Genomic DNA, 26,620 nt, shown 5'->3' on the forward strand with positions numbered 1-26,620 from the left:
ACTTAGTAGAAAGAAAGCCAAGAGGCCAGCAGCCCAGTTGCCCCCACTCCTCCTTCCTCCCACCAAGGTGAACCAAGGGGAAGGTCTTAGGTTTTGTTTTGTTTTGTTTTGTTTTTTGTCTTTTTAGGGCTGCATCCATGGCATATGGAGGTTCCCAGGCTAGGGATCGAATCAGAGCTGTAGCTGCTGGCCTACACCACAGCAATGCCAGATCTGAGCCGTGTCTGTGACCTACACCACAGCTCACAGCAACACCGGCTCCTTAACCCACTGAGCGAGGCCAGGGATCAAACCTGTGTCCTCATGGATGCTAGTCAGATTTGTTTCTGCTGAGCCACACTGGGATCTCCAGGTCTTACCTTTGAACCCAGTGATGGTTCTTACCCAGTTTACTCACCACTGTAGAGGGAGGGATAGCTTGGGCTCACTAGCTTTAGGATCACTGGCTTCAAAGTATGTATTATTCCTACTAATGATTGATGAGAGTTGGTATGTGCAAGGATTTTCCACTCCTGGAATTCTCCCACTCATTTTGACCTCTGTCTCCTTCAGCCTGGGTTGCTCATTCACTCTCACTCCATCTCTTCATTTAGGCCTTGGAATCCATCCAGCAGACCTCCTCCACTCTGATCTTCCTGCAACTCTGTTTTCATCCTGACACGAACTTTCACCGGCTCCATTTCTGGTCTCTTGAAATCCAAACTAGCCTGTTAGCTACTATATATAAAATAGATAATCTGGAGGTCCCATTGTGCCTCAGCAGTTAACGAATCCGGCTAGCATCCATGAGAACACGGGTCTGATCCCTGGCCTTGCTCAGTGGGTTGAGGATCCAGCTTTGCCATGAGCTGCGGTGTAGGTCACAGATGCGGCATTGCTGTGGCTGTGGTGTAGGCTGACGACTTCAGCTCCAATTCAACCCCTAGCCTAGGAACTGGGAACCTCCATATGCCACGGGTGCAGCCCTAAAAAATATATATATACATATGTACATGTATAATAGATAATCAATAAGGACCTACTGTCTAGCACAGGGAATTCTACTATATTCTGTAATAACCTAATGAGAAAAGAATATGAGGAGTTCCCAATGTGGCTCAGAGGGTTAAGGACCTGACATTGTCTCTGTGAGGATCTCTGGCCTCACTCAGTGGGTTAAGGCTCCAGCCTTGCCATACCTGCAGTGTAGGTCATGGATGCAGCTCAGATTTGGTGTTGCCGTGGCTGTGGTATAGGCTTCAGCTGCAGCTCCAGTTCAACCCCTGGCCTGGGAACTTCCGTATGCCTCAGGTGCAGCCCTAAAAAAAAAAAAAAGAATCTGAGTGTACATGTACACGTATAATTTAGTCACTTTGCTGTACACAAATTGTAAATCAAACAAAAGTCCTCATTCTCACTGCCCGACCTCTGAATGTTGAAGTTTTTGTGTTGGGCTGGAGTGGAAAAACAGCTTTATATCATTTCCTCTCATTTTCTTTCTTTATCTCCTTCTTTCCACAAATTTGGAGGTGTACTGTATGCCACGTATTTAGGAGTAAGTTGGTGACCCAAACAAATAATTTCTTCTTCTTAAGGAGTTTCATCTTTCTCAAGAAAGCTTACTTTAGCAATGATAGTCCCCACTGCTCTGAATCCTTAAGCTTTCACTTGTATTTGTTCTTAATTTCATTCTTACAGCATACTATGACAGGAAATTTTATATATATTTGTATCTTGCATAAATAGGTAATATATAAACAATTATATATTTTGAAAATATATATTATATTGTATATAATATATAAATATATTTTTAATTTATAAATCTCTATTTTGAAAATATATATTTTGATCACGTTTTCACAATTAGATGGTCAGTTCCTTGAGAACAGGGACCTTCATCCTTCTGAATACTTGAGAATCTGCCACGCCATCCACTCAGACGCCTTCATTTGCAACGGACCAGAAACCCAAAGCAAACTATTTTAGGCAAACACTGAATCAGTTGGTTTGTGTGATAGAAAGGGCCAGGGATAGGGCTGGCATCTGGCCATGACTTGATTCGGGGGCTCAAATTTCCTTGTCCCATGTCTTGGTTCTGCTTCCTCCAGGTGAGCTTGATGCTCAGACAGGCTTTGTACTCATGGTGGTGAGATGGCTGCACAGCCTCAGACTGACATTGTTCCCAGGTCTTGTAGCTCCTAAACAGGGCCCGGAGGTAACCGCCTTTGGAGAGGCCAGAGGTGACATCTGCTTTATGAAAAAAGCACAGGGACCAAGAGTGAGGGAGGATATGGATGCAAGGAAGGGAAAAAAATAACGATAAGTTATATCACATCCACATATTTGGGAAGCTTGGTAGCTATTTGTTGGTTGGTTGCTTGGATCAACTCACGTTTGTTTCTCTGTTGTAATCAGCAGAGTGAAGTAACAAGGAAAAAGGCCATCAATCACACTCTTTGAGGGAAAATATTTGCTGTTTTCCAGTTTACTAGGAGTGGTGTGATGGCTTTTTTTTTTTTTTTTTTTTTGGCATGCTGACTCCTCAGAGATAAGTAATGATGTCGGTCACTGAAAGACATGGTATAGCAGATGGATTGAGGGTGACACGTGCCTCATTTCTCTCTGCTCTCACGACACCGTGTGCGTACCTCATTTATTTGTATTCTTAGTTCATCTGGTTTGTTATAGTTTTTTCGCTTGTTTCTTCCTGACCACTCTGCTGACTTTGACAGAGGACTTTTGTCTCTGTCCTCTCAGAGCACCTGGAAGGGGCTCAAATAAATATTTGCAGTAAGAGTAAGTAAGAAAGAACTTTGGCTTAGGAACCCAGTGACCTGGATTCCAGGCCCCGATCTGCAGCTAAAGGGCTGTCTGACCTCCAGCAATTCCTTTCCCTTCTCCGGGCTTTGTGCCTCCCATCTGTCCCATAACCAAGTTGTAAAGGCCCTCCTGTTCCTGAGTTTCTAGAAAGGCAAACCCGCAGGTCAAGAGCAAGACTTGGCAAGCCATTCTAGCATTTTGTTTCCTGGGGGACAGTTTTGAGAGGAGCTGATTACTGTGGCGATAAGAGGTCTTGGTAAGAGATATGGAAGGTGGAGCCTGGTGAAAGACTCGATTGTCTTCTTATATAACACTCGCTGGAAAGGTACGAGGAAGGAATATTCCTGAGATGGCAGAGGTGACGTCATGTGTTTGTGAAAGGCTAAAAGCAGGTGAGGCAGATTTTGTGGAAAAAGACTGGCAGTCGGGCCCGGCTCCCAGTGGGGGAGCACGGGGGCCTGATCTCCTGCTCCACGGGCGCTGAACAGAACCTGTGGGAGTGACAGCTCTTGTCCCCTACGTGCCAACGCATCAAGAAGGGAAGGACATACCTGCGTCACTCTCCTGAAAAACTGCGTCTTTCCCGGCCTGCCCTCCCACCCTCACTCTCTCCTCAGAAATGTGGGATTCGTATGACTTAGAGAAAATTCCAGAAGAAGGAGATGAATTTTGAAAAAGGGAAAGGAGAGGGCTAATTGCTTTGGGTTGGAAGCACTAAGCTGAGCAAATTCCCCTAGTACTCTGCTGACTGATGAATTCCCTGGGTGTTCTCTGAGGTAAGGACAGTTTTCCGAGGATTATGTCACCTGCATTGGCAGGTGTTATATAATTTAGAGTCTCCATGATTGTTGCTGTGGCAGGGCCTTACTGTTTCTGTTAAATGATCGGTATCCTGTTAGGTCTAGTTTTTCTTTGAATTTCATCCATTTTGTGACCCTTCAGCATCTTTCTAAAAAGAAAATGAGCCTCCTTCTAACTCCCAGGACCGGTGTAGTTAGGCTCTCACCTGTGGCTAAGCATGGACAAGGAGTCAGCACGTCCTACGGGGGGGGCTTTTCTGGATGTGTCTGCTGATCCTGGATTTGAACTCATGCATAAAAACAGTCCTTGCCAGGTTTGGATGGGACACCCTTCGGAAACGATGGAATGGTGATCTGCCGGTGGAGTTCAATGTCGTGGCCAAGCTTTGCTGTCCTAAGGGACAGCTTCTAAAATTTGCTTTGTTCCCATCGTGGCGCAGCAGAAATGAATCCGACTAGGAACCATGAGGTTGCGGGTTCGATCCCTGGCTTTGCTCAGTGGGTTAAGGATCTGGCATTGCCATGAGCTGTGGTGTAGGTCACAGACGTGGCTCAGATCTGGCGTTGCTGTGGCTGTGGTGTAGGCCGGTAGCTGTAGCTCCAATTCGACTCCTAGCCTGGGAACCTCCATATGCCACAGGTGTGGCCCTAAAAAGCAAAAAAAAAAAAAGTTTGCTTTAAGAATATTCAGTGCAGAACTGAAATTCAGCCCATACAAGTGGAGAAATGGAAACCAAGAATTCCTTCCTCCTTTTGGTGCCTGTTTGTTGGGCCATTTTCCCTTGAGCTGACAGGAAGGTGCTCAACAGGACATGCTGTTTTGCTGGGATTAAATTTTTTTAATGAGATATCACTCACATACCATAAAATTTACCCCTTTAAAGTGTACAATTTTGGGTTCTTTCCTTTCTTTCTTTCTTTTCTTTTCTTTTTAGTAGTCTCAAGATTGTGCACTATCACCAGGATCTAGTTCCAGAACTGTAGGGTTCAATTTTGACTCAACTCTTTGAATGAAATACTAATCAAAGGTCAACTCTGATTTTCAGGAAACTTGTTCTAAAACGTGGGCCCCTTTTTCAAGGGAAGCTGTAGTTTTTATTCACATCATTTTTTATAAACAGGAGGAGTCAGATGACATTGAAATTTTCTCAGTATTTTTGCTTGATCTCTTTTGCCTGTTGCTGATAAGTTCAAAATATTTGGTCTTTCGGTGGGGGCTTATTACCTGACTGTGTTATGATAAAGAATATTTGAAGCAGGAGTTCCCTTCGTGGCTCAGTGGAAACGAATCCGACTAGGAACCATGAGGTTGCAGGTTCGATCCCTGGCCTCGCTCAGTGGGTTAAGGATCCGGCACTGCCATGACCTGTGGTGTATAGGTCACAGACCTGGATCGGATCTGGCATTGCTGTGCTTGTGGCAAAGGCTGGCAGCTACAGCTCCGATTAGACCCCTAGCCTGGGAACCTCCATATGCCGCGGGTGCGGCCCTAAAACAGACAAAAAGACCAAAAAAAAAAAAAAAAAAAAAAGAATATTTGAAGCAAAAGCAATAAGACTGTCTTGCTTTCTTTTCCCTCCTCTTCTTGTCAAGTCATGCTTCTTGAGGGCAGGGCTTGGGCCTGTTTTGTCCTCTGTCACCAATACCTAGCACAGGGTCTGTCCTACAGTAGGGCCTCAGTAAAGATTTGCTGCATAAATGGGCTGTATGAGGTGCCTGGGGAGCTCATTTTTGACTTGCATCCCTCCAGGTAGTTCATGGCGACCTTTGTACTTGGGCTTTCTAGATGGCCAGGGAATTCATTTGTAGTCCTGAGATGCAGCTGCTTTTAGAAAAAGAGACCTTGACTTCTTCCAGGGAAGTTCTAGGGACAGAACCTACAAAGACCCCATCATCCACAGCTCCCAGAAACTCTTGTCCAACTATAAACTGGATTTGCAAAGGCTTCTTGAATCGGCGTGCTAGAGCCCAGTGTGGGTGGCGTGAGTGTGTGTCTTTGAGTGTACACACGTGTGCATGTGCATACTTGGCCTAAGCACGCTGGAACTGTGTGGATGGAACTGTGAGGATTCCTCCATTGTTTTATAAATCGCCCCTTTCTTCTTTCTACCCTCATAGTTTATTGGTAAGCCAGAGTGCACAGGGGCCTCCAGCCTGGGCACATGGCCCAGGCATGCTGGCATTCAGTGGCCTATTGTTTCCTGCCCCTTGTATGCAGGGCCAGAGGACTGGGGCTGGCACAGCTGCCTTCTTGGGGACCATTGTTTGTCTTTGCAACAGCAGTGGTGGCAAAAGCCTGAAGCAGCACATTTTGCCCCGGACAGAGCACCCATTCTGTCTTGGAGCTGCAGGCCTGGAGATGGGGGTGGTCGGACTCTCCGTTCCGTGCATGGGCTCTGAGGGTATGAGGGTGGGAGCTGGGGTGGCTTCTTCCAGGCAGGTTGTGGGGGAGGGGAGACGCTCTGTGTGTTGCATCACACAGTAACCAGAGTGGCAGGTGGTATCTGTGAGCAGAACCTCTCCTTCTTCTGCATCCGGGTGGGGATGGTGCAGTCTCACTTCCTTCAAAGCCGCCCTGTGGAGTAGATCTAGGAAGCAGGAAGGGTTCCCGCCTGGTTGTGGACTCGTTGAAACATGGGCAGCTAAATGAGTCACCGGGCTGCTCCAAACTTGACTCTGGGGGCCTGAGTCACCACCCCAGCTGGAAGGTGGGGAAGGGGACATTCCAAGGGTGGGAGCCAGAAAACTATGAGCTCCCCAGAAAGACGCCGGAGACTCCAAACTCTTGCTCCATTTCTCCTGTTGCCCTGCCCCACTGTCAACCTCTTTGACAAGTCAAGGGAAACCTTAATTTGGCTTCAGCACCTCTTGCACCAAATTGTGTGACCCTTTTGGTAAGTTACTTAGCGAGTCATGCTTCAGTTTTCTCATCTGTGCACCCAGGATAATTGGGGACACCTTAGAGGCTTGTTGTAAAGATGAAATGAGATGATGTGTATAAAGGCCCATCAAGGAGTTCCTGCTGGGGCACAACAGGATCAGCGCTCTCTTTGGAGCACTGGGACGTACGTTCAATCCCCAGCGCTGCAATGTGGGTTGAGGATTCAGTATTGCTGCAGCTGTGGCTTTGGTTGCACCTGCGGCTCAGATCTGATATCTGGCCAGGGAACTCCATCTGCCAAGGGGTGGCCAAAAAAGAGAAAAAATAAATAAATGCATATGTAATTAAAGGCCCATGAAAGGTGCTCAGTAAACGGAGGCTCCCCTTCTTTCCTTCCGGGGCCCAGAGGGGATGCCTGAGGGCGGGGTCCGTTCTGGTAATGCCGCCCATTCGTTGAGACATCTGAGGAGGTCGGGATGCAATTCTGTGCAGGCTGGATGTACATGGGGCCTTCTTAGATTAATTCACTTATCTTAAAAGCCTCCTAGGAATTGCTTATGCCTCAGATAGGACAGCCCTCGGGTGGCTTCATGGCTGTCGTGGGAGTTTGCTTAGCCTCCTCTTCTTTGGGCAAAGGTGGACATCAACTCTCCTAAAGCATTCCCTTCTCTGCTCCCCTGGTTAGGGAGTTTATTGAGGCAAAGTCTTACATTAATTACAAGTGACTCAGGGAGGGCTGACAGCCCCTTTGCCTGTCCACATCCTCTTGTACATCTGTTACTGACTAGGTACCTGGAAAGCCTTGTCACCCCAGACACCCTGATTCTTATTTAATGGACAAGTTGTAAGGAGTATCAGTGAGCCTTGTGAATGGCCTCTCCTCCCAGCCTGCCCACCCAGTGGCTACTCTTGCCAGCTACTCCCTCTGTCTATCAAAGATAGAAGTGGGACAGGGAGTTCCCACTGTGGTTCAGTGGGTTAAGAACCTGACTAGTATCCATGAGGATGCAGGTTCGACTTCTGGCCTCACTCGGTGGGTTAAGGATACGGCGTTGCCACAAGCTGCAGTATAGATCTCAGATGAGGCTTGGATCTAGCGTTGCTGGGGGCGGGGGGATGTCGGCCGGCAGCTATGGCTCCAATTTGACCCCTAGCCTGGGAACTTCCATATGCTGCGGGCTGGGCCCTAAAAAGACCCCAAAAAATAAATAAATAAAAGAGATAAAAGTGGGGCGGATGCCTTCTGGAGGAGGCGTCTCGACAAGGGCTGTTGCCTTTAAGAGGCCCAGAAATCCCTGGCAAGAGCCAGATGCCTGACATGCCCTCTGCAGATCTTTCCCCCTACACCCTTGTAATCAGACTCCAAAAAAACAGAGAACAAGAGAGCTTTGATGAGTGATGAGGTAGGCGGCTTTTCTGCTCAGCCTTCTGTCTGCTTGAAACAATCCTCCGGTGCTCAGTTTCAGTTCAGGTGAGGTCACCCCAGGCCTGGTTGGCATTGATGGTTGGCCCGGGGGAGGCAGGGGGACGAAGAAGGGGAGAACTACATTTACAGATCACCTGAGATCACCCCCAAAGGACCAGAGGTGGTACATCCTGATATCTGTAAAAAGAAAGAGACAAAAATAAAGACCGGTGTGGATGATGGACCCCCAGCTACTCCAAGGCAAGAGTAAATGCACTATGTACCCATCCCTTTTGCTTCATAGAAGGAGTGGTTGGCAGACTTTTCCACATCATAGCTCCATTCCTGGATTCACGTCTAATTTATCCACAGCTCAGAAGAAAACTCTGGATTCTGAGAATTCCTGTTGTGTGTGGATTACGAACCCAACTAGTTAGTATCCATGAGGATGTGGGTTTGATCCTTGGCTTCGTTTAGTGGGTTAAGGATACGGCATTGCCATGAGCTGTGGTATAGATTGCAGATGAGGCTTGGATCTGGCGTTGCTATGGCTGTGGTGTAGGCTGGCAGCTGCAACTCCAATTCAACCTCTAGCCTGGGAACTTCCATACGCCGCAGGTGCAGCCATAAAGGGAAAAAAAAAAAAATCCTACACCCCCACCCCATGCATTTCTGAGCATAGACAGAAAGCATTGTTACAGTTCTGTTACTGGGGAATGAATTTGGTGCGTGCATAAGGAAAGGCATAATAATACAGGTGCTCTTTTTCCCTGGCAGTGGAGTCACTGTCACTTCCTATGACATTGGAGCTGAGCAGGCTTCTGGGGGGAAGGAGATGAAAGAAATGACTCCATTGTGACTCAGATGGAGATTGGGACATAACCTCAGGAAGATATGCATTGCAGGCCTTCCCTGAGCTGAAAAGCAGCCTGGCTTTGACAAGCTGCTTCCTGCAGGTGCCAGGTCTCTTGTCAGGAACAAATGCACTATTGCATTTGAGGCAGATCTGGTTGTATCTGGAGTGGCCACTGCTGCATTTCCAGAGAGGGTGCTTGCTAGTCCGGTATGAGGATGCTGGCCAGCCAGAAAGCTGCTGCGCTAGAGTAACTTCACCAGAAATACTTCCAGCTTTGACACAGCAGAAGCTCTGAGCATCCGTGAGGATGAAGCAGCAGAGATATGAGTGATATTTGCTGGTGAAACTATCAGCTTCTTGAAGACTGATTTACATTCAATGATATTGGAATGGAATCTGATTGACGGTGAATGGTTTGCTTGCCTAGAAGTTGGGGGGGGGGGCTTGTTTCATAGTTAATTGCCACTGCCCTTCTATCTCCATTAAAATATCCCGACTCCTCCCCCTACTTAATGACATTGCAGAAAAACATTTTGAAATAATGGGAGAAAGTTTAAAGAGTTGGAGTTTGAGGAGTTCCTGTCATGGCGCAGCAGAAATAAATCTGACTAGAATCCATGAGGATGCAAGTTCTATCCCTGGCCTTGCTTAGTGGGTTAGGGATCCAGCATTGCCGTGAGCTGTGTTGTAGTTTACAGACTCGGCTAGGATCCTGAGTGGCTGTGGCTGTGGCTGTGGCCGGCAGCTGCAGCTACGAATCAACCCCTAGCCTCAGAACTTCCATATGCCACGGGTGCAGCCCTAAAAAAAAAGCAAAAAAAACAAAAACAAAAAACGGTTGGAGTTTGGGCCCTTAAGTCACGCTGTGTGGGTTTGAATCCCAGCTCCACCACCTAATAGCTTGACTTCCTCAAGAGTCGGTTTTCTCATCTTTAAATTAGGGATAAAAATAGTACCTACCTACTAGGATGAGAGAATTCATTAGGCGCCCTGCCAGAGGACAGCCCCGATTCTGACACTGCGTTGGAAAAGGAGCAGTCAGTTGCTTCTTAAGTGGTAGCTCTGAATATGATTATATCTGATAAGCAGCTTCTCTTAAATGATTTATTTTTTAATTTTTTTTAAATTTTATGAGAGTATAGTTGGCTTACAGTGTTGTGTTAGTTTCAGGTGTACAGCAAAGAGATTCAGTTATACATATATGTATTTCCATTCTTTTTCAGATGCATTTCCCATACAAGTTATTTCAGAATATTGAGTAGAGTTCCCTGTGCTATATACAGTATCTTTTAAATGATTTAGCTGATCCATGGTGTCATTGTTCTCCAAGGGTCTGAAAAGAGTTGGTGAGTTTTTGGTGATGCTTCCCATCACATGGCCAGTATGGGCTTGCTTTTTGCCTTTTTTTTTTTTTTTTTTAAATTAAAAGCTTTACGTTTCGCAGAGATCAGGGAACAACTAAATGGACGGGGTCAAGGTTGGCGTTCTGGTTTTTTCCAGGGATCTCTGTCTGACTGCCTCACCTGGCTTTTATTGCAGAGATCCGCGCTCAGCTCACAGAGCAGATGAAATGCCTGGACCAGCAGTGTGAGCTCCGGGTGCAGCTGTTGCAGGACCTCCAGGACTTCTTCCGGAAGAAGGCTGAGATCGAGATGGACTACTCCCGCAACCTGGAAAAGCTGGCAGAGCGCTTCCTGGCCAAGACGAGAAGCACCAAGGACCAGCAGTTCAAGTAGGGACCTTGGGAATGGGGTCCAGGATGGAGGGAGGCAACTGTATTCATGAAACGGGTGACCTAGTGACCTCACATTGGCTGAGGGTTGGGAGACCTCAAGAGCTTCTCTTTTTCCAGATCTGTCTTACGTGCCGTTTGACATCCTGGAGAGATCGAAATAGATGATAAACCATGCTTATAAAATCATCAAACAGCTTGATAGCTCTTCCTATGTGCCAAGCATGGTTCTAAGGGCTTTTACATTTATGTTAATTCAACCTTCACAACTCCATATTTAGTTCTTCTTTTATTGCCAGCTAACAGATGAGGAAACTGGGTCATCAAGAAATTGATCAAGATACCTCTCTCTCTCTTTCACTCACAAACCACACACCCCTAGTAAATAAATACTTTCTCCCCTCTCTCTCACTCACAACTCACACACACCCCTGGTAAATAAATAACAGAGCTGGGATTCAAACCCAGGCAGTCTGGCTCCAGAGTCTGAGTTCTTAACCATTTCATCCACCTGTCTCTAACGGGCAGAAATGATGCTGCAGCCCTTCTTCTAAGTTGCTGCACAGACAGTAGCTGAGCTCTCTTCCTTCCACATTTACAATATTTTATACGACTGGCCCCTTCACTCTATTCTCACTGCCATTGCCCTGGTTTAGCTCATCATCATCTCTGCCTGAATGATTTGAGTACTTGCTGTGTCATCGATAGCAGAAGTTTTCAATCCTGGCTGCACATTAGAATTCCCTGGAGAACATTTTTTCAAATGCTGAAATCTGGGCCCCACTCCAGATCAATTAAATCCGAATCTCTGGGAATAAGGCCTGGGTAAAATTGTGGTGTAAAAGCTTCCCAGATGATTCTAACAATCAGCATTGGGGACCACAGTCCCCAGCTTCTCCCCAGTCCAGTCTGCCTGGTGCACTGTTATCAGGTGTCATCTTCCTGGAACACACTGGGGATCGGGCAGCTTCTCTGTGCAGTGGCTCCCCGCTGTCTGTATTCTTGATACTCAAGATGTGTTCTCCCAAGATCAGCACAGCCTGGGTGCTGGAAAGGCAAAATCCCAGGTCCCATCCCCAGATCAGCTGTGACAAGATCCCCAGGTGATTTGTGTGCACAGTTAAGTCTGAGAGGTGCTGCGCTATTCACAACACTGTGCACCCCCTTGGCTTGGTCTTCAAGCCCCTCTACATCTGGCTTGACTAGCTTTCCAACCTTATTTCCTGTTTCTGCTCCACTATACCATAGCCAAACAGAACAGCAACTCCACTGGGTCTTTGGTTAAACTGTTATTTGAACTGAAGGTGTCCATTCTTCACGTCTGCATGTCGAAGCAATAGTCATCTTTTAATGCATATTGCAAGTTGTTTCAAGAAACTTTTCCTATTCTCCCAGAAGAATAGTCTCCCTCTTATAGCATTTTTGTTGTTCTTGTTCTTTGTTATTATTATTATTTTTGTCTTTTGTCTTTTTGGGGCCACACCTGCAGCATATGGGGGTTCCCAGGCAAGGGGTCAAATCAGAGCTGTAGCTACTGGCCTACACCACAGCCATAGCAACACCAGGGGATCTGACCTACAACACGGCTCACGGCAACGCTGGATCCTTAACCCACTGAGCAAGGCCAGGGATCGAACCTGTGTCCTTATGGATGCTCGTCAGATTCGTTTCCGCTGAGCCACGCTGGGAACTCCTGTTGTTGTTTTTATTAGGATATCCAGCAGTGTCTGCCTTATATGACCCTCCCTGCGCTTTTCCGATTTATCTTCAGTCTCCCACAGTGCCTAATGTAATAGCTAATGCATGCTCCCATTGGATAATACATCCAGTGTTATTGGATGAGTAAACAAATGAGTGAATTTGAGAATTAACGCCAAGTGTATCTTACTTCCCTCTATTTTCTGTTTTTGTTTACGTCCTAATAACTTGGGACACAATTTTATTTTTACAAGCCATCTCTGAGCAATGAATATGGAGGCTCAGATTAAGGAGAACATATGACACTTTCAGTAGAAGCCAGAATGAGAATTTCTTCCAGATGTTTTGTCCTCAGAGTCCCTTATCTTTTCCAAGTCCTGTTCTCTTTATGATAAGCAATCCTGAGAGAATAAAATGTTATTTTAGTATGTGATAAATGAAGGTTTGGGGAAGGAATTATTTGCTTTAGAAAACTGATTCAAAGTTGGATTTATTCTCTTGATAAACTCCTCCTAAGTTTAAAATAGCATTTGATTTTTCAGTACTATAATATATTCTTAGCTTAAGGATATATTTGCTATAAATTAAGGTAGAGATATGCTAAACTGCCCTGATCAAGATGACCTACAAGAAACAGGGTATTTTCTCCAAGGCTGGAAGAACTGATTTCCCTTCTGATAAAGCTGGTACCTGACTTCCTTTGCCCCAAACAGCCAGTGAGTGTTTATTGAGAGCCAGCGATGTGCTCCGTGTTGTACAAACACCAGAAGATACGAGGCACGTTTATTGTGTGTATTCATAGGGGGCCATATCTGGTGGGAGAGAAAAGATTGTTAATATAGGAAGCAATTAGAGAATAAAGACACTAATGGCCTCATTAAGAGATCATTGGTTTTCTGTAGACTATCGATGTGATAAGAGGTCAGTGATAAATCATCAGAGATAGATAAAGAATCTGGAGTAGTGAGGAGTGTTTTCATGAAGCAAGTGGGACTTAGGTTAGGCTTTAAAAGTAGATTTGTGTGGGAGAGCAGGTGCACGAGAGAGGAAGCAGAAATGTTTGGTGGTGAGGCAGGAGAGGGGCTAGTGGGCAATCCAGCTCCATTAAAATGAAGGTTCTTGGAGTTCGCTTGTGGCTTGGTGGGTTAAGGATCGGGCTGTGTCACTGTAGTCGCTCGGGTCACTGCTGTGATGTGGGTTCAGTCCCTGGCCCGGGAACTTCCCCATGCTGTGCGTGGGGCTAAAAAAAAAAAAAAAAAAAAAAATCAGACACTTTAACAATTAAAAAAAAAAAAAGGAAGGTTCTTACTCATTCAACAAATGTCCATTGCACATTCCTGAATTCCTTCAGGACAGACAAGTGAACAGTGTCTGGGCTGTAACAGTGAACAAGTACCATCTTCCACATGACACTTATAGCAGAATGAGGAAACAGGCACTGAACACATCACACAGATGAGTCGAGGGTAAGTGTTGCAAAACGAAAGGACAAAGGGCTGCAAGCACTCATAGAGGGGACTTCCTACTCCTTTGGCTGTCATTTTATGGCTAGGTTCCTTGAAGAGCTTCCTGTAGGATCTGATCTTGAATAGCAATCTACTTATTCAGCAGACCCTTTTAAATGCCTACTGGGTACTGTGTTCTGTGCTGATTTCTGTAGCGACTGAGATAAGCTCTGGGATCTTGGCGCATAGGGAAAAGAGACATGGAAATAATACAGTGTCAAAAAGGGCTTTCACAAAGGTGTGTGCAAGATATTACGAGAACACGGGTATTTTCAAAAGCAGTGGAAGAGAAGGTTTCGATAAGTAGAGAAGACCTCGTAGTGGTTCTTTGACAGCCAAGCAGGGGAGTTGCGATCTGATGTGACAGCATGCTAGTGAGCCCTCTGGGCTCTTGTGTGGGAGAGCGATAAGAGGAAAAATGGTAGAAGAATGTGTTTTTCGGCCAGAGAAGGCCAAGGTGGGGGTTGTGGGTGGGAGGGATAATCCAGGTACAGTGGGAGAGCAAAAAAGAATGGGGAGGAAGGGCATATAGTCAGGAAATATGCACGACCCTGGAGGGGACTGGGTAACTGGGTGAAGAACTGTAAGGGTCGGAGGTGATGCCATGTCTCTATCCTGGTGACCTGGAAGAATGGGGCCATCTTGATAGAAGCGAGGATGTTGAGGGAAGACCTGTTGTGAATGGGGAGCCTGCTCTGGACAGGTTGGTGTTGGGGCAGTGGGAGGCCTTCACGTGGAGATGTGGTACTACTGAGGTAAGAGGTGATGACTAGGAATGGAGAGCAGATTCTCAAGTGTAGAAGTGATTATGCGAGATATGAAATGATACGAACTCAGGGAAGAGCAAGAAGAACAAAGAACCAAAACCAGGACCCAAGGCTGGGGCACATTCAACTTTAGGGAGTAGTAAGTGTTAATTACTAGGCGTTCCCTTTGTGGCTCAGCAGTCATGAACCTGATTAGTATCCATGAGGTTGTGGGTTCGATCCCTGGCCTCGCTCCCTGGGTTAAGGTCCGGCGTTGCCGTGAGCTGTGGTGTAGGCTGGCAGCTGTAGCTCCTGTTCAACCCCTAGCCTGGGAACCTCCATATGTCATGGGTACAGCCCCAAAAAGACAAAAGAATAAAAGTAAATAGGAATCCCCATTATGGTACAGCAGAAACGGATCTGACTGGTATCCATGAGAATGCAGGTTTGATCCCTGACCTCGCACAGGGGGTTGGGGATCTGGCATTGCCCTGAGCTGTAGTGTAGGTCACAGACCCAGCTCGGATCTTGAGTTGCTGTGGCTGTGGTGTAGGCCGGCAGCTGCAGCTCCGATTCGACCCTTAGCCTGGGAACTTCCATATGCTGCGGCTGCAGCCCTAAAAAATAAAAATAAAATAAAAATAATTTAAAAAATAAAAAGTGTTAATTACTAGAAAGAGAAGTTACCAGGAGGGGGTAAGGGAGGGAAGAAGGAGGGGAACCAAGGAAGGTGAGAGTGAAATTTTTTTTTTAAGAACTTAAAAGGATGGAAGTTAGGAGTTCCCGTCATGGCTCAGTGGTTAACCAATCTGACTAGGAACCATGAGGTTACAGGTTCGATCCCTGGCCTCACTCAGTGAGTTAAGGATCCGGTGTTGCCATGAGCTGTGGTGTAGGTTGCAGACACGGCTCAGATCCTGCATTGCTGTGGCTCTGGCGTAGACTGGTGGCTACAGCTCTGATTAGACCTCTAGCCTGGGAACCTCCATATGCCGCAGGAGTGGCCCTAGAAAAGGCAAAAAGACAAAAAAAAAAAAAAGAAAGACAAAAAAAAAAGATGGAAGGTAAAGTAGGATCGTGTTGTCTGATGGAAATGGTGTCTTTCAAATAGAAGATCTGTGAAAGTTAAAGCTAGTCGTTCTTACTGGTACGCTCCCATTCTAAGGCCTTGTGAGAGAGGCGAAGATGACTAAAACGACCCTCAAACCCAAGAGCTTTCAATCTGTTAGAGTGAACCATGAGATTGCTCAGTTTGGGGGGACAAAACTGGTCACACAATGGCCGTTTCATGGGGTCCAGCCCAATAGAGACATACACTTTCACCACAGGCAAGGCGGTAAGAAGGTCAGTGGGGGAATCCAGACAGCATCCTACCTGCATACATAATTTATTCCTAAAATCGTATATGCGTTTTACATGGAGTAGGTGGCTTCTGTTACTGTAAGAATATGTGTGAAATTCTGCATTCTCCCTCACCTGATGGTTCTTGGAGCATTTTGTACCTTGTCTTCAATGTTCTTTTTGCCACAGTTGAATCCGTGGTCTGCCTGCTTCAGTCCAGCTAGCGTCTGAGGACGCCTTGGGGCTGATGGTTTCTAACCTTGTGCTGTTCATCCAGTGATGAGACTCGACTTCTCAGCCTAACACTCGCAGCAGCGCTTGCAGTTTTCCACTGTCCCCTCTGTGTTGTAAGAGGGAACTCAGTGTTCAGGTGTTTGTTGCTGTGCCCAGACAAGCACGCCGCTAAAGCTGAACTGGCGCTTGGCAGGCTGCACCACCACCAGGCCAAGCTTGAAACATTTGTTAGCAACTGAAAATTAACATTTTGGGCCCAGGAAAGGCTTTTTAGGCATGTCTGGTTTAGCCGTTCTAATAGATCCAAATAATAGTATCCCATACAAGGTAGAGGTTGATTTTTCTCTCGTGTAATTGTCTGGGTCTTAGCCATCCAGGGCTGTGTCAGGCTCCTTATTCCACCCCTGGAGGCTTGCCCTTGTTTGTGTGACCCAAGGTGGCTCCCTGCCACCATGTCCCCATTCCAACCAGTGGGAAAAGCACAAGAGCCCAGGGGCAGGTATATCCTTTTCCTTTAAGGGTGCAGTCTGGAAGTGGCACATATGTCCCTCAGCTCACATCTGACTGGCATGCTTTACTGAGCTGCAAGGGAGGCTGGCTAATGGTGATATTATTCTGGTGACCAGAGAGTAGTTTTATTAGTATAGACAGAGGGGGGAACTAGTGGGGGACAGTTAGCAGCCTCTGCCGCGTTGTCTGTGTGTGATCTGCGAGAGGGCAGGTGTATGAAAGAGCATTCCGTTCCTCCACTTTGTAAAGCGCCATAAATGCACCGAGAAGAGAGGGCTTTATGGGGGTGAAGTTCACTGGATGGGAAATGGAAACATACCCTTCTTACCCTGGTGCCAATGCAAGGGATTGCTTTTGTAACTCCTTTGAGACAATGCAGAAATTGTAGAAGGGAGGGAAGAAGATCGGGAAGGAAGCCGTTGAGGCAGAGAGAGCAGTGTTGATACAGGCACCAGAGTTGCAAAAAACCAAACTGCTAGGTTAAGTCACCTGTTTTGCCAAAGAACAGGATGGTAAATGTGATAATGCCATTAAGCCTGGAAACCTTGGGAGGGATCAGATTACAGTGGTCCATGAATGCCAGGTGACAAGAGTTTGGGCTTTATTCTGCAAGCCTGGGGGAGCCATTGATAATTTCTGAGCATCATTATGGACGGCTCTGCTTCGGAAAGGTAACCATGGCAACCGTGCATAAGATCAGCTGGAGCAGAGAGGCTGTAAGGATGGGATGGCAGTGGGCCTAAGGTTAATGTGGGCCGAGACTGCAGTCGTGCCCCGGGAAATAGAAAAGATGGGTCAAACGTGAGGGCAAGAAGCAACTGAAGTTAAAGAAGCTGGGACAGAGGAAGGGCTGTGGGTTTCCTGGGTCTCTGGAGCGGCAGTTGTACTGTATTTTCATTCAGCCTGGAGAAGTGTGGCCTGATTTTGCTGATTCTAGGGCTGGTCCCTAGAATAGTTCATTCTCTGCCCAGAGCATCTCGGCGGGCACTCGTCACCTCCCCCAGAGCCGTAGCAGCTGTTGGCCCAGCAATGCCATGAATTTGTCTCCCTGTGCTGCCAGGAGAGCAACTGCCAGCGGCAGCCCTGGACAGACGCGTCTCAGGGACATGGAAACTATTCAACTTGGGATGGGGCAGGTTGGCCAGGGCCAAAATTGGTCTACATGGATTCGTCCCACCCTCTTCCAGGCCAGTTTCTCAACCTGGCTAGATTTCAGCCCCTCATACTGGGTTAGGTTGGGTGGCTTTTTTTTTTTTTTTTAGTTTTAAGTAACCACATTTAGGGACAAACACTGCTGAACTGCTATTTTCATCTTCTCTTGGACAACTCCTTACCTTAGAAGCCATTACCCTGTTGCTCTTTGGCTTTGCTTCCTCTTCTGCTTTTCTCCTGCTCACCTTGTGTCCTCTCCCACACTGTCTCAGTGCAGACACCCTCATAAAGCTCACCCAACTCTGACTCCATTGCAGAGTCTCATCCTGGGTATCCACTCCCCCTTCTCTTCCCCCTACAGGTAGAACTCTAGCAATTATTTGTATCTATCGTATTCTGCTTTGTTTTAAGATGGGTAATAGGGCTTCCTCTGTCCCTTTGAATTGTGGGAGGGCCCTATTAATGTCTGAAATTCTATCTGCCTGGTTTGATGAAGAGCAGAGATATAATATTATGTGAGGGTAGGAAATCTTCCGAGGGAAGATGCTCTTGCATTTTCTTTGGCTCCTTGAAGAGTCTGAATGTATTCCTATTTGTCGCTAAGCCTTTGATTGTCTCTTTTAAGTGGAATCTGTGTTAATATTGCCCAGCAGGACTCTAATTGATAATGCGTTGGCTGTTTTTTCTTTTTTTCTTTTTCTTTTTTTTTCATAGACTTGCTGTAAATTACCTTTCAGTCATAGCTCATTTGGTTTTGATCTCCTGCTTTGAATAACTTAGTTCTTTCTTTTATTTTGAGGTAGGCTTTTTTTTTTTTTTCCTGTTAAGTTTTTAGAGGAATACGCTCTCATTTCTATCCCACTGTGTCCCTTACAGAGACCTTATGCTACTTTATAACCCATGGCCAACATCTTTTCTGTCTTTCTTCCAGCTTTTCCTTCTCAACAATAAATATTGGTTGAACTTTTTTTTTTGCTTTTTAAAAATTTATTTATTTATTTTTGCTTTTTAGGGCCATACCCGAGGTGTATGGAGGTTCCCAGGCTAGGGGTCGAATTGGAGCTACAGCTGCCAGCCTACACCACAGCCACAGCAACGCAGGATCCAAGCCACATCTGCAACCTATACCACAGCTCACAGCAACACTGGCTCCTTAACCCACTGAGTAGGGCCAGAGATCAAACCCAAAACCTCATGGATACTAGTTGGATTTATTTCTGCTACGCCACAATGGGAATTCCTGGTTGAACATTTTTATTTATTTATTTATTTATTTTGTCCTTTTGCCTTTTCTAGGGCCACTCCCATGGCATGTGGTTCCCAGGCTAGGGGTCTAATCGGAGCTATAGCTGCCGGCCTACGCCAGAGCCACAGCAGCATTGGATCCGAGCTGCGTCTTCGACCTACACCACAGCTCACGGCCACGCCGGATCCTTAATCCACTGAGCAAAGCCAGTGATCAAACCTGCAACCTCATGGTTCCTAGTCAGATTTGTTAACCACTGCACCACGATGGGAACTCCTGGTTGAACATTTTCAAGGTCTTCCTCTAGACTCTTAGAGGAGAGAGATGCAAAGAATAAGACGTCATGTATCTTTCCTGCATGAGTTTATAATCCAATCAGGGATAAATCATGCCTGACATAATAACACAAATCTTCAGTATAAGGCAAGATGGGGTCAGTACCAAGTATGTACTACAGAAAGCGGGATGCGCAGTTGATGAGTCAGGAAGCTTTCAGGGAGGAAACGGGATGTGAACCAGTCCTTGATTACAAATTGATTTTTGATAAATGGAGAGAGCGGAAAGGGGAAGATATTATAGTCAGGAGGAAAGTACAAAGCACTTTTGGGGTACAGTTAGGCGACTGGCTTGGTTGGGGTTATGTGTATATATGGAGAGACTAGACAAAAGTAGTGAAGACCGTATCGTGGCAAACGTTGACTCTTGACTAAGATTTGGGTCTATGCCGTGGACACTGGAAGCTGCTAGGGTCCAAGCTAAGGTGTGAACTCTGCTTAAGGAAGATTAACCTTAATGGTGGTGGTTTGCTCCATGGTGAAGAACTTGAGACAGTGAAACCAGTTGTCACAGGAGGTAGGAAGGATCTAAATTAGGCTGGGAGGGTGGGAACGAAAAGAATAGAAATTGATCCTTCAGTCCATTTAGCAAGTATGTATTGTGCTCGTACCATGTGCCAGACACATGCCCAGCAGACAGATCTGTTCCCTGTGCTCTTGGAGCTTACAGTCTAGAGACAAATGGAAAACACCTGGTGCAGGAAGAGTCTGCGGGAATTGCTCACTGATGGGATTTGGGTTTCAAGTAACCTTGGAGGCACAAAAGAAAGAGGGCTGCGAAGTTTCTTTTGGACTTGGGTGATTGGTAGATTAATGGGGCCTTTAATAGAAATACCAAAGTTAGGCGAAGGAGCTGGTTTTGAAGGGCTGGAATATGAGAAATCTGGGTTTTGGAGGTTGAGTTTAAGATATTGGAAGGAGGAGTTCCTGTCGTGGCGCAGCGGAAAGGAATCCGACTAGGAAGCATGAGGTGGCGGGTTCGATCCCTGGCCTCGCTCAGTGGGTTAAGGATCTAGCATTGCCGTGAGCTGTGGTGTAGGTCGCAGATGTGGCTCGGATCTGGTATTGCTGTGGCGTAAGCCAGTGGCAACAGCTCCGATGATCCCTAGCCTGGCAATCTCCGTATGCTGCGGGTGCAGCTCTAAAAAGACCAAAAAAAAAAAAAAAACAAAAAAAAAAAAAACGATATTGGAAGGAGATGGAAGCTGATATTTCTGTAACTGATGGAAAATGAAGGACTGTATTCAGGACAAACGTGTGGATTGTTGAGGTGATGGAGATTTGGGCATATTCATAGAGAGACGATGGTTGAGGCTGTGGAAATAATGGATTTCCCACAGTAAGGGTTTAGGCATTATAAAAGGGAAGTATTCATTGTATCTGTGGTCCTCAGATTGCAGAGAGTGAAAAGGAATTTGAAAGATATATTTATTTGTTCATTCATTCAGGACACACTTGGGGGACCTAATTCTGTACCGGCATTGAGCTAGGTCCTGGGGATGGGAACGAGACAATATCCTATTCTTGCTCACCTTGAATAAGTAGTTTATTAAGGAAATGCACACAGAATGTGAATCTGCTTATCTGGCTGGTTCTGAAGAGTGTAACTATTGGAAGGGATGTGAGGGAGTAGGGCTTAGGTATCTCAGGAATCTGGTAGATGTTCAACCTGCAATACTCCTTTCCAGGGGAGGTTAGGTACACAGTTAATTAAAGAGAAATCCGTGTAGTGTCCACGTTCTTGGCCTTGGGCCCAGTATTTGAACGTGCACAGTCTCTGCAGTTACATCACCTCTTGCGGATGGATTTCTCCTCTGGAAGTGAGTTCAAAGTTGTTCATCAGCCTCCTAGGGTAGCATTAGTTTGAAAAACAAAGTTAGCTGGCCAGGGAGAATGTTATAGCCGTGACTGCCAATCAGGAAGGGGTGGAGAACCAGAAAGTTCCCCTTTGAGTATGGGGTGATTTGGGGGAGGGAAGCAGGAGGAAGCATGAAACTGCCAGAAGGTAGAACCCCTTACTTCCTGGGACCAGTGTGTCACTCATTCATTTGGGACACATTTGGGAGCTGTCTGTCCCTCTGAGGAAGGTTTTGCCCACAATTAGCATCTGGTGTTGAGCAAAGCTTGGCTTTCTTTTGCCGTGACTCAAGCTGACTTTATTTAGAGACTAACAAAAGGTCTGTTGGTGACTTTTTCACAGGCCTGGGCCATATAGAACCTTAAGTGACAGTTGGGTCCTTTTTTTTTTTTTGCTATTTATTGGGCCGCTCCCGCGGCATATGGAGGTTCCCAGGCTAGGGGTTGAACTGGAGCTACAGCTGCCAGCCTATACCACAGCTCACGGCAACGCTGGATCGTTAACCCACTGAGCAAGGGCAGGGACTTGGTTCCTCATGGTTCCTAGTCGGATTCGTTAACCACTGCGCCTCAACGGGATCTCCGACAGTTGGGTCCTTTTCGGAAGAGTTGGGCAGTCTCCTCACATGGATGAAAGAGGGTGGATAGAAGAGATACAAGGCAGTTTGGGGGACCATCAAGACAGAGGGGTGGCCTGTCTTTTGAACAGAGAAAGAATTCATATGAAATCTCTTTGGAAGACTTTGTGGCTTAGCAGAAAAAAACCGAGAGCTTTATTCCAGACACATTTGGATCTGCCACTTACAGCTGTGTGACCTTGACCAAGTCTCTTAACCTCGTCTCACTTCAGTTTTCTCATCCGTGAAATGTGGAGAGTCACGCTTGCCTTGAAGAGTTGTTCTAAAGATGAGATATAATACATAGAAAGCATCAGCCTAATGCCTGTAACTTACTAGATGCTCAAAAAAATAGTAGCTGATGTAATTATCATCACTGCAGAAGGTGATTGTCAAGATCACAGGTTCTGGAACCAGATTTCCTGGGCTTGTGATCCTGAATTTTCTACCTACTAGCTGTGTGAAATTTTTTTTTTTTTTTTTTTTTTGTCTTTTTGTCTTTTGTCTTTTTGTTGTTGTTGTTACTATTTTTTGGGCCGCTCCCGCGGCATATGGAGGTTCCCAGGCTAGGGGTTGAATCGGAGCTATAGCCACCGGCCTACGCCAGAGCCACAGCAACGCAGGATCCGAGCCGTGTCTGCAACCTACACCACAGCTCACGGCAACGCCGGATCGCTAACCCACTGAGCAAGGGCAGGGACCGAACCCGCAACCTCATGGTTCCTAGTCGGATTCGTTAACCACTGCGCCACGACGGGAACTCCTGAAATTTTTTTTTTTTTTAAGGGCTGCATATGGAGGTTCCCAGGCTAGGGGTCAAATCAGAGCTGTAGCCACTGGCCTACGCCACAGCCACAGTCATACCAGATCCGAGCCACGTGTGTGACCTACGCCATAGCTCATGGCAACGCTGGATCCTTAACCCACTGAGTGAGGCCAGGGATCGAAACTGCATCCTTGTGGTTACTAGTCAGATTCGTTTCCCCTGAGCCATGATGGGAGCTCCAAGCCATGTGATTTTAGATGAAGGTTTTTAGTTGCCCCAGTTTTCTTATTGGTAAGTTGTGAGTAATAACAGCATCCACCTTGTGAAGTTGTTATGCTGATTACATGAGTTAATGTATGGGAAGCCCCTCGGACAGTGCTTGACCCAGAATAAATGTAAGTAGCTGTGGCAGTTTTTCTTGTCCTCGGGAGTTGGGACCAAATATAGCTATACGAGTTAAAACCCTGGCGAATTAGACTCACCATTTATTCCCCTGCAGAGTTAAGCATTCTTAAGCCTGGCCTTAGGTAATAGAATGTCTGTCTCCATTTTCTTCGGTGACTCCCATGGGACCTCACGAATGACAGGCCCTCTTCCTGCCTCTTGATTTTTCTGATATGGCTGCATTGGGAGGAAATCTGTAATTATGTGACTCTCTATAATTGTATGTCCAGTTCTTATAAAAACTCAGCAATTGTGTGTTTTGTCCTCTAAGCGGGCTTAGTCACAAGGTGTCATGAACTACCTTGAACCAGGTATTTAACCCTGGCGTGTTATTTTTAGATCCAGGCTCATCATCGTCCAGAGGAGGTAATTTGTCTCTCCGTCACCCTCTGATGTCCTTGTCCTCACGGAATTAATAGTTAGTACTAATTGCCAAATCATTAAAGGCACCGTGTGGAGGTCCAGAGGTCCCCACTGCACCCTGGGCGAATAAAATAATACACGTCGTGTTCAGCCTCCTGCAGGGGCCACCATCAAGACCAGCAGGCCAGGGCAGCACAAATCTCAGTGATGAGCCTAACAGACTGTGGTTTACGGGGTTGTTTGTCTCAGGAGGCCAAACAGAAAGCTTCCAAGCTTCTGCGTAAATGGCTTCATATTATCCTTTTAGGGCAGAGAATGATAGAGGGCAGACTGGGAGCAAAACATGCTTTTTATGCACAGTTGGGAGGATGTTGGAGGCTGGGGGCTTCCTGTGTCTCACAGGCTCTGCCGCTGGAATGTCAGCAGACACACCTCAGGCTTTCAGCTCGCTGGAGCCCTGGTGACCGTGTCCCTTAACTACAGTGCTGGGCACAGGGGAACTTTTAAGTATTCATTTCCTTGGCTCTTGTAAGCCCCTCATAATTCCACAGTAGACACAGGAAGCAATGTGAGGCGGGTTTGCAGGATCTTTTCCTTCTCAGGAATTCATAGCCAATTAAGTGAATTGACTTTGATCCAGTTCTCTTTTAAAGGCAGAAGCCATGTCATCTTTATTGGGAGCTGACTGTGGTAAGTGGGAGGGTTTACAAGATAAGAAGAAAAGACAGTCTCTTCCGTGAGGACTCTCATAATTGAAACGGGGAAAATCAGACAGGCTGGGAGAGAATAATAAGCACACATGTGCGCATGGGCACACAGATCTAAAAATAGGACCCCGTGTAAAGCAGGGTTCGGTCGTCACTGGGAAGCAGGGGGAAGAAGGTAGAGGGCTCGGGAGCGCTCACGCTTGGCTCTGCCAGGGGAGGTTAAGGATCACAGTTATGCTCTCTATTAGATTTCGTCCCAAGTTAATTGAAATAAAGACTTTCATGTCTAATTTCTGTACTTCACCGAAGTATCAGGCTCTGAAGAGAAACAGAGTCGTGTGCAAAGAGCCCAGGGTTAAGGAAAGACTCAGGGAGAATGAGAAAAAAATAGGGTTTTGGGTTTTTCAGAGTTGAAATCCGTCTCGCCATCTCCTGTCCTGCTATACCCCCACTGATGATTGGATCAGTGCCCCGCGGGTTTTAATTCAAGGAGGATCAATGAGCACAGCTCTTCTTCTTAACATAGTTTGGGTACAGCTGGTTAAAGAACCAGGATTAGAAAATGAATCGAACAAACTAGGATTATCTTCAACGGGAGGATGCTGAGCCGTGTTTGCCGATTCCTGCTTAAGCAGTTGGGACAGGGCATCCTTGCATGAAATTCAGACATCCCTCCCTGGCAGCCTCTGTGTTAAAGTAGAGGTTGCAGAACAAGTCTGGCAGCTCTCAGCCTGAACCCTTGTAAACAACAGATGTTCAGAACCAAGTTCTGGGGGTGGGGTGGGGGTTTCTGTTGATGCTTGAAATTCTTTGCATTTATAAGGCAGCATCTCGAGGATTTAGCAAAGGAGGAAGTTGTGCAGAATTGATGCTGCAGCGTACAGGTGGAAATGATGCCTCAGACATTTCCTTTGGAGGACAAAGCACAGGCATTGAGTGGACAATGAATGGAAATCAGATCCACCTAGGAAGTCAGGCACAATTAAGAAAGATTTGGCTTCTTAGATTTATTGATTTTCTGCTCTTCTCACCACCCCGCCTCTTTATACATGGACTGGATTTGCCAGCCACCTCTTTGCTCTGTTCTCTCTGGTCCTGGATAGAAATGTGTGCCCTTACCTACCACCAAGTCCCCCCCCCCCCCCCCCCCCGCCGACACACACACACACACACACACACACACGCGCACTCATGCACACACTCAGGCAGGCATGCCCACGCTCTTCCCGGAGCACCTTCTGAAGCCATTCAGGAATTTCTAATACAGATTAACTGGTATTGTTAGGAGCTTTGTCTTGGATGCTAACCTGATTCTGGTACATTCTCAGTATTTGTCTTGCCAGGTCTTCAATACATCACTAATTGGAAGTGAGTGAAGGTAACATGGCTTATAAAGAATTCAGTGCTGGAAGTTCCTGTGTGGCACAGCAGCTTAAAGATCCAGTGTTGCTGCAGCTGTGGTACAGGTCACAGCTGTGTCACAGATTTGATCCCTGGCCCAAGAACTTCCACAAGCCAGGGCCTTGGCCAAAAAAAAAAAAAGTTTAATTCAGTGCTGCCTCTTTTATTAACCCTCACCCCACTCCCAGCCCCCCAATACACATACTGAATTTCCAGACAGAGGATGAATGAATTGGAAATTTACTTTACAGCATGGTTCAGGGAAGCCATATGGAAAAAATACATAGTACATCTCTAGTAGAAAAAATACATGTACATCTCTAGTAGGCTTTTTTTGTTTGTTTTGTCTTTTTGTCTTCCATGGCATATGGAAGTTCCCAGGCTAGGGGTCGAATCGGAGCTCTAGCTGCCGGCCTACACCACAGCCACAGCAATGCAGGATCCAAGCCACATCTGTGACCTACACCATAGCTCATGGCAATGCTGGATCCTTAATCTACTGAGCGAGGCCAGGGATCGAACCTGCGTCCTCATGGATGCTAGCTGTGTTCGTTAACCTCTGAGCCATGACGGGAACTCCCTTAGTAGCCTTTCTTGATACCAAATTAAAGAGACTTTAGAAAAGTTCTAACCTTTTAATCAGAAGAAAAAGGATGTATCAGGTCTGGGCCTGTTTTTGAGCCATTCTAGCCAGGAAGAATTGGCTTGAAAATCTTTAATAAGATTTTTTGGGAGTTACCGTCGTGGTGCAGTTGAAACGAATCCGACTGGGAACCATGAGGTTGCAGGTTCGATCCCTGGCCTTGCTCAGTGGGTCGGGAATCCGGCGTTGCGGTGAGCTGTGGTGTAGGTCGCAGATGTGGCTCGGATCCCGAGATGCTGTGGCTGTGGCATAGGCCAGCCGCTACAGCTCTGATTAGACCCCGAGCCTGGGAACTTCCATATGCCGCAGTTGCGGCCCTAAAAAGGACAAAAAGACAAAGAAGATTTTTCATCTATTTTGGAGGCTAGGAACATCCTTGTGCTATTATTTCTTCTGGAAAACAAATCCACTCCTAGCCCTTGTGTGAGTTAGCCTAGGGTTTGGGGGAACACCAGTCCTGGTAGTCAAGGCTCATGTATTCTTTCAGCAAACATTTATTCAGCACTTATTCTAGGGCTTTTCTAGGAATTAAATATGCACAGAAGACTAAGCCAGTGTTCTAGCTTATAGAAGTTACCA

At 46.4% G+C, this 26,620-nt stretch overlaps 1 protein-coding gene across 38 annotated transcripts in view; it reads left to right on the forward strand.

The window, feature by feature from the left end:
- Positions 1-26,620, forward strand: part of SRGAP2 (SLIT-ROBO Rho GTPase activating protein 2) — a 279,310-nt gene that overhangs the window by 99,861 nt on the left and 152,829 nt on the right. For all 38 annotated transcript variants that reach the window (XR_014815658.1, XR_014815666.1, XR_014815655.1 and 35 more), the window contains exon 3: positions 10,284-10,476. Coding sequence is in view for 23 of the 38 variants with exons in the window: in XM_084976859.1 (XP_084832985.1) it covers positions 10,284-10,476 (193 nt within the window). In the remaining 15 variants the exon portion in view is untranslated. The remainder of the gene's footprint in view (positions 1-10,283; positions 10,477-26,620) is intronic.

Source organism: Sus scrofa, chromosome 9 (genome assembly GCF_054392235.1).
Source record: "Sus scrofa isolate SSC_HxYL_T2T_F1_AM1 chromosome 9, Sscrofa_HxYL_maternal_Yorkshire_Landrace_v2.0, whole genome shotgun sequence".
Classification (NCBI taxonomy): Eukaryota; Metazoa; Chordata; class Mammalia; order Artiodactyla; family Suidae; genus Sus; species Sus scrofa.